The sequence below is a fragment of the Oryza glaberrima genome, chromosome 1 (assembly GCF_000147395.1).
Source record: "Oryza glaberrima chromosome 1, OglaRS2, whole genome shotgun sequence".
Classification (NCBI taxonomy): Eukaryota; Viridiplantae; Streptophyta; class Magnoliopsida; order Poales; family Poaceae; genus Oryza; species Oryza glaberrima.
In genome coordinates, this window is record NC_068326.1 from 1,451,422 (window position 1) to 1,460,064 (window position 8,643).

At 44.6% G+C, this 8,643-nt stretch overlaps 1 protein-coding gene across 1 annotated transcript; it reads left to right on the forward strand.

The window, feature by feature from the left end:
* The first annotated feature begins 5,220 nt into the window (after window positions 1–5,220).
* LOC127761189 (uncharacterized) lies at window positions 5,221–6,178 on the forward strand. The gene has a single exon (XM_052285474.1). It carries the CDS (start codon window positions 5,331–5,333, stop codon window positions 5,859–5,861), a length of 531 nt encoding a protein of 176 aa, XP_052141434.1. The 5' UTR covers window positions 5,221–5,330; the 3' UTR covers window positions 5,862–6,178.
* The last annotated feature ends 2,465 nt before the right edge of the window (window positions 6,179–8,643 follow it).

Genomic DNA, 8,643 nt, shown 5'->3' on the forward strand with positions numbered 1-8,643 from the left:
TTATGGGTTCGCCATTGGTAGAGGGACACGTTTTTGTCAATAATTACATTACTGATGTAACATTATTTAAGAAGATAGAAATGATGAAACAGTGACTCATACATCACCTTGTAGCCTACTCTATCCTTTATTAGAAGTTGCGGACGAGAAACTGACAAGCACATTATCACATCCGGGAATCGAGAAGATGGGCATTTTCATATTTTATTTTAGAACAGAGAAGATGCATGGACATGCATGGCCTTTTTCTCCTTGCACCGGATCCGTGGATGATGTTTACATTTACCTGCAGATCGAATAGTTTTCGAGAAAAAAAAATACCTGCAGAACCCAATCAGTTCTTATCTATCGGAACGGTATCGCTGGTTCACTCCTGTTCCTGGCTAAGAACTGCCAAGCGAATCCAAGTTGCCAGAGACGCAACAAGTAGCCGCCGGAAACCATGAATACACAGATAGCGATTGTGTGAGGCCAAACCGAAATAACGTGTCACCCAAAAAGAACAAAAAGAGAAAGAAAGAGAGAACAACTAGGAGTACTCTTTCCATTTAGTACCCCAATTTGAACGGGTGTTATTACGTTTGCGCGTGTGATATGTCACATACAAAGACGCACCTTTTATTCTCATTTTAATTAATTAGGTTGGGTTCCTTTGAGGGTTCAAAACCCTTCCCTCTCGACACATAAAACGGGATGGTTCATTAATATAATTTTCTTAAAAATAATGTTTATTTTTTTAAAAGAACACACACCTAATTTGAAAAACGTGCACATGAAAAACAAGAAAATAGAAGTTGCGAAAGAGGAGAAAAACACACCCTTAAGATTTATATGCGAACTGACCATGACCCACCTGGTTAGGTTCTCTATACGAAATTGAAATAAGAGTAGGGAGTGTTGTCTTTCCCTACGTTTGATTTATAATACGGTAGAGATATTTTCTTTCCCTATGTTGTTCATGTCCCTCATGGGGAACAATTTAAGGCGTAGAGTCTAGTAGTGTTGGATTCAAGTTATAGGTTTGGCATGGATAATTATGTTTACGGGTTATTATAATTGATATGCAATGTGTCGATTGATAGCGAGATACTTAGAGATGCTCATCAGGTAAGAGATGTATGTGTGTTTCCATAAAGGTGTGAAAGAAATAATTTAGATTATGCGACGCTCAGCCAGTAAGGTCTCTGTTGGTAAAACTTATCCGAAATCAAGTCTGGTGACATAGGTGCTCACATTTACTATAGATTTTTTCACTGGAATTAATCTAGTGACACGATGCTCGAATTTTTGATGACAACGAGACGCTTATGGTGAATTCGATAAAGTTGATTCAGTCTTTAATTGTAGTAGTAGGAATATAGTGTGCCGATATGTGTATATGAGCGACTAATGTATTTTTTTTAAAGAAAATAATTTAGATTATGGCATTCGAAGTTGCAAACACGGCGAACCAACGTGCCGGGCAAACTATACGTGAAGCAAAGCGAGCGATCGGTCGATGCGTGCGTCCACGCTCGCGACTCGGACTCGATCCACCGGCTGCCTGCCTGCCTGCCTTCCTTGATGCCTTCCAACCTGTGGATCTCGGCATATGCAGGCGACTTGACTTGTACTCCGTTAGCTTAGCTAGCATATCTCTAGACCCATCGACGGATCGCGATGAGTGATGGATTGCACGCACCGCACAGCACACGGGAAAGCGACCTCCACCGTGTACGCACCCATTTGCATCAATCGAATATATCGTCATGCGTGTAGCCGCAGGGTCACTAGGGTGTACGTGTTCATGTGTTTGACCTGGCCTAGCTAGCCAGTTTCCCACCATAACCTGGTACACAACCCACGGCAATACGGCGTTTCAGGATCGTGCACACACGACTTTGTTCCATAGGTACGAGGGAAAACGCTCAAAGAATTCTATATGTGTTAAGGCTATTCCAATCAGATGAGTTATCGTCAGAAAAGTTAACTGACGAGTTTGTCTACTGATTGTTATTTTTACCTAATACTATGTTGTTATCGTATATGCAAGGACTAATAAATAGGATATAGTGGATTGACAGACGATTAGTGTCTAGGTAGCGAATTAAAGATAACGAACGCTAAGTTCCAATAGCGAAATTAAAAAATAACCATACATTTAGATTGTGTATCAATATTAAAGGCACAAGATGCAAAGTTTTCATATTATATGTGAATAATATCATTTAAGCATTATAGCGATCCAACAAAGTTAATAGTGGGTTGCTATAGCGGTCACGAAATGCTATAGCAGGCTACTATAATGGTTGCGGAGCGCTGCAGTACCTGCTAAGTTTCAACACGCTATCTTCAGTCCGCTGCCTTCTAGCAGTAACGGTAGATATCCGCTACACTGTTACAATGGTCGCTACGAATGCTATTTATTACCTTGCATATATGAGGTGGTTAATGATCTACACAGTTGCTTTGGATGAATTTATTCAACTTATGCAAGGACGAATTTGACGTGGTTGTCAAAATTCTTTCCTCGATCCGCCGCTGGTGCAATTCTTGGATGGAACACGTAATTGTCCAACGAAATTTCTTAGGTGCAAAAGATCAAGGTAGTACAAGTGCATCATGTTCGTTTGCAAGGGAGCAACCACCAGTCAGGGTGCTTTGTTGTTCTCTCGTTCTGGCTTGCGGTCAATACAAGTGATGCTACAAGTCTCTGGTTGTGGTTGGATCTGTGACAACGTGTTTAGAACTAATCAATTTGCAAATGGCCTGCATTTAGTTGCCTGTCTCTATTAACAAGTTACCACCTGAGCAACTAATTTAATTAAGTCTACAAAAAGTTGTTAACTTCAACCTTTTTCTACACAATCGATACAATACTAAGTAGCTAGGGAACAAACCAAAATGGCAGAACTTGATGACAAAAGAGTTAAAATATACTAGTGTTTGGCACAAATATGTGCTCGGTCATGTTTGGCACAAATTCAAAAATTAACGAATGACACTTCTATCTCAAAATAAAAACTAAGATCTTTTATATTTTAAGACGGTATAATATCTATTGTATCGTTATATCAGCTGATCCCTACATCTTCCAAACAAACCATATAGGTACAAATTGGATTATCGAGACATAACTCATCGATAACACATCACCGTCGTTATTACTTTGAGACTACTTTACATATGAAAAATATAATTGGAGGTACCGATTGTCTTAACTCATGTCCATACTTTGAACTGCAAATATAATGAATACCTTTTTTCATAGTGAAATTTAATTCGATCTTTACTTTAAAAAAGTTATTACAACTAACTATTATAGAGTTCAAAAAAATACAAACAACTATTATAGAGTTTGTAAAACGAATATCTATTAATTACTTCCTCCGTACCAAAATATAAGTATTTTTAGCTATGAATCTGAATAACATCATAGCAGTTGTCCAGATTTATAGCCAAAAGTTATTACATTAGGACGAAGGTAGTAGATTACTAAGAATACGATCTTAAAAGATATACTAGCTTTTTATGTACGATCTTTAAGTATATGACTGGCCGAGTACTGGTAGCATCCATGACTATATAAGCATGGATAATTAAAAAAACACAAATACACAAAAAAAAATGAAACTAAAAAGGGGTTATACTATTTTTCAAACTCTAGAGGCTATAATATACAAGACAAGATCCTGGTGAGAGGCTGCTAGCTGCAACCCTATTTACGACTAATCATCAGACAAACCACAACTTGGTGATGGTTACGTGGGTGTGCATTTTCCATAAAACTAGTGGGCAAAATGCAGTCTCGCGCACAGTTGGCCTTGCCAATTTGTAAAAGCGCCGAGAACCCACCGTTGAAAAATCCAAGTCAAAAAATAGAAAAAAAGCAAAACCACCAGCCGTAGTTGGGCCGGCTCCAAGCGAGCCGTCCACTCGCGATTGGTCGGAGAAGAAGATCGCTATCGGCTCATCTTGGGTCGGCTCGGCTCGCGGACGCCAAACCCGCGGACTTGAAGCGCAGCGGATAGCGGACTTAAGAATCGAAATTTAAATCGGGAAATTAAATAGAAACTGGAAAAAGGCGACGCGCCCGTGACGGATGGCCCCAGAATCCCGATCTCCACGCTCCCGCCACTTTTTGCGCTTTAGCCCCTGCCAAGATTTCTTATCCTATCAATCCTCTGAATAAAAGTATTTGAAAAAGTACCCACTGTTCTGGTGCTTGAATGTGCGGTGTATTTGCGTTTAAGACCCCAAGATTTTTATGTTTTGAGAATTGATCCGACAGTTGGGGTCACATGCTTGGCGCTTTGGCTGGTTGGGTTGGGAGCGTGGTTTTTGCCCGGATAAAGGGTAGAGTGGTTGGTTGGATACTTGGGTTGGGTTGGGTGGTCCATTCTGTACGGTGCGCCGGGTCGTCTCGGTTTTTCTGCCTAAGCCATTTTGGACAACAAAGAAACCGTGCTTGAATACTGTTTTCTTCTCTTTTTTGTGAGGGATGCTTTTTAAGTTTTTGGGTGTTGGTCAGATCTTCACACTGTTCCATGATAGCTGCCGGCACTAACCCTTCACTGTCGATTAATATATATGGTCGATTCTATAGTTGTAGTATCCATTTGGAATCCTAATTTTGTCATTATCACTCCAAAACAATTAATTGAGTTTTTTTTGTTCTAAAGGTATTCCTTTCACCATACTGTACTATTGTAAAACCATATAAATGTGCACAGCAGTGACACACACAGAACAAAAAGAAGAAATATCAAGATCCGCGTGGGTAAAATATAGCCATTCTTTTTTTCCCCTCTTAACTAAAAAGAGACCCGTTAAAACAGCACCGATTAGCAATTACCCCTCCCACGAGGCAGAGACGGATGACTTTACAGCGAATCAAAATCCAAACCGGTGGCAGAAAAATATCACTCCATTTGGAAGGCGTCTCCGTTCCAACCCCCATCTAGAACGCACGGCACGGCAAGGCAAAGGCACGACCACATCCATAGAAACCTGACTTGCCGGCTGCTTGCTGGTCTTCCACATGCCACACGCACCCGTCCCCGACCAAAACCAAATAAAGAAAACGTCTCTCCGCTCACGAGAGCCAGCCGTGCCAACCAAGCCCTCACCGCACCGCGCCGCGCCGCTCCCACGCACGCACGCCACACGTTTTTGCGCAAAAACCCCCCCGCGAGTGCGCACCCGGCACCCGCGTCCAACGCTATATATTACGCGGCCCCCAACTCGGCGTCGCACCGCAAAGCAACCCCCCCTTGCTTTTTGTACTCTTCCATCTCACAATCTCTCTATCTCTCTCTCTCTTCCTTACGCGGCAAAACACACCGTCGTCCATGGACAGTTCTAATAACAACAACAACAAGAAGAAGAGGGCGCGCGACGCCGAGGATGAGGCCGACGAGGCCAAGAGGCTGCGGGCGGAGGACCTGCTCGACATGCTCGACGATGATACCGACGCCGGGGGCGCCGCCGGCGACCTGGCGTCCGTCATGCGGAGCTTCGAGGAGGAGATTGTTGCTGGGGATGTCGCCGGGGACGTTGCCCCCACGACGCAGCCCGAGCTCGGGTTCCTTCTCGAGGCCTCCGACGACGAGCTCGGCCTGCCGCCCGCCACCGCGTCCTCGTCGGAGGAGGAGGCCGGGGCTGGGGAGCCCGAGGATGCCATCGGGTTCGGCGGACAGATCTGGGGGTTCGAGGACGAGATTGGCGGAGGCGGCTACGCTGGCTTCGCCCTCACCTCGCCGGAGGCGGTCGCCGCCGCCGCCGCCGCGGCGGAGTGGGACGACGACGGCTTCGACGCCGGCTTGTTCGGCTTCGGCGACGAGGTCTCGGCGCTTCGCCACGAGACCATGCCGGCCGTCTGATGGGCCTGGGCCGAAGTGGATTAGTTTTTTTTTTATTTTCCTCGTTTTTTTTACCTTTGGCTAACCTTAGCTCTACCCTTGTTTAACCTTGGATGTAAAGTTTCTAGTAGAAGGTTAAAAAAACAGAGGGGAGGAAACTTGGAAAAAAGTTTCATGGATGGAGAGGAGAAAAAAAAAACAGATGTAGGCATGGTTAAAAGAAAAATTCTGATGACAATGCCTCACGAACAAAAATGAGAAGAATGGCTTCATGCCTTCATACCAGTACTACGATCTTACAAATATTTTATTTCAAGCAAACGAAAGATTTAATTTAATCAGCTGCCACGATAAATTACATGGAGCAGTTCAAACTTCAAAAGGATATTGTGGACGGAAGAGAAAATAATTTCATGGTGGATGAACTGTCGACGTTGACCTGCACACATGACAAACCGAGATGGAACAAAAGATCTGCAATGAACTGTACAGCACTAAAATGGACGGAAAATTCGAAATCCGAAGCTTCCAGTCCTCCTTGGAGTGCATGAAAAAGGTGAAGCTGGGAAATTGTGAACGTTTAATTGAAAAGGAGCGGATAATTGAGGCCGGCATGGTTGACCTAGAAATGAAATCTTTATGCAATTTCGTGGAGCGAGATAAAGCCCACAGGAAAAGATGGTGAGCCAACGTCTTTCACGTCGGTTTCAGGTTTGCCGTCGGCTTGAGGTAAATGGGAACGCTGGAGAAGAGTTCACGAAACTCCCGTGGAATCATCCTTTCTTTACTACTCCTAATCTTTAATAAACAAAAGAAAAAACAATATCTTGTGGGTGCATATGATGTCAAAGTCTAGGTCGTATGTGCGCAAACCAAATCTTGTTCTGAAAAACTCCCTACTAGTACTACTTGACATTGATTAACACTTGCGTTTTTAAGTTAGGCGGCAATTCACATGACATAACGAAAATCGAGTGTTCTTCCTTCTTTTTTTTTTTTCGTTCCCTCTCCATTTGTGTCTTCCATGTTTGGTTGAAGATTTCCAGTGCCTGTCTAGTGCTATCATTGACGCTAGGGGCCAAACCACAAAAATACTTTTCCTGCAACTGCAAGTATAATATTTACGGGTCATCAGTAATTTATTCGCAATCAAACCTTCTGTAATTCTCTGGCAATATTTATTTTGGGAGCAGGAAAGTTGGATTGGGAGATGGAAAGCTGATAGGGCCATTTACCAGGAAAATTTAATTGCTGTGATCGCATCGCACACGTCGTGCTTGCCCCGGATTGCAAAGTAGTCCTACCACAAAAGGTTGTGTTCAAACCACGCAAGCTAAAGCCACCCACGGCGTTGTGCTTGTTTAGGAATAATCGGTGCTTGATTTCTCTCTCTCTCTCGGGACGTCGTTTTCTCGTATGAGTAAGGCCGGTTTCAGATGTGCGTTGCCGGTGGGTTTTCTCATTTCGTTTGTAGCGTGTGATATCTCGCCTGCTCTCATGTGGTTCGCGGCGCGCCGATCAAAACCATTACTCCCCGGCACCAACTGCACCCGACCCATCCAAACTCATCATGTACACTGTATAGATCGATGGACACCAATCTTGGCTGTTTCCTCGTCATCCCCCCTCACGAAACACATAAACTCATCGATCCGGTACAGTACCCCATATCTATAGTAGTCCAGAAGCAACAAACTGCACCGCGTTTTTTCTCGGTCAAGTGCGGTACGGTTTTTCTCTTGGCGTTTTGCGTGGTATGCAATAGGGAGAGGGGGTATAGTACGTACGAGTAATGCACGGTCGGTTGGGGAGGTGGTTGGATCGCGAGAGGACGGCATGCGAGATCGGTTACCGCACACGGCCACATGGTGGGCAGCGGCGGTGGCGACCGACCGCTGCCACGGCGGTTTGCAACGCAAGCAAACAGTACGTGACGGGAGGTCGAGAGGAGGCGGCAATGATGGCGGAGGAGGAATTGAAAAGGTGGAGGTGGAGTGGTGGCAGAGGCTGCATCTGATGGCCATTGCATGCGAATGTGTGTGGATATCTTTATTACCGGTACAGCGTCTAAACTGGCCGCCGGCCCATGCGGCGTGCGACGAGCTGCAGATCACGCACATGGACTGGTGCCGGTGCCGGTGGTTGGATCGGGGATCTCATCTAAATAACCGACTTTGTGTTCAACTCATTGCAACCGCTGGTGGTGGTCTGGTCTTTGATGTGAGCTCTCCCCCTTTCTTTCTTTACTTGTTCAAACGATCAAAGGTGGGTGGTTTATCAAAGAGCCATGAACCGGTTCAGGATGTGGTGAGAAAACGATGGTCTGAAGTGGGTGATTCTGTGGCTGATGCTGCCCATATTATAATAATATCGAGCTGTAACTGCAAACGGTGCGACCTGTTGCAATGCAGTGACGTTGAATAGTTTTTCCTTTGGTTCTGATGGGCTGGTGCGTGACGGTGAAATTTCGGGAGCATATCACTCTCACTGAATTACCCCCGGTCTACTCTACTGAAACATAGTCCAGAAAAGACATACGCTTGGTGGGCCTAAGGCCCAATGTATCAAGGAATAAGTTCATCTGAGGTCCCTTAACTTGTCAACGAGTCCGATTTTCGTCTTTCAACCAGAAAACCAGATACAACAGGTCCCTCAACTATCAAAACCAGTGCAGATGAGGTCCCTCGACGGTTTTGAGAGTGGTTTTGGCTGACGTGGCGCCTACGTGGCAAATTTGACTTGGTCTTCATCTGATGTGGCATTAACGTGGCGCATATGTGGCAATTTGATCGAAAAAATAATA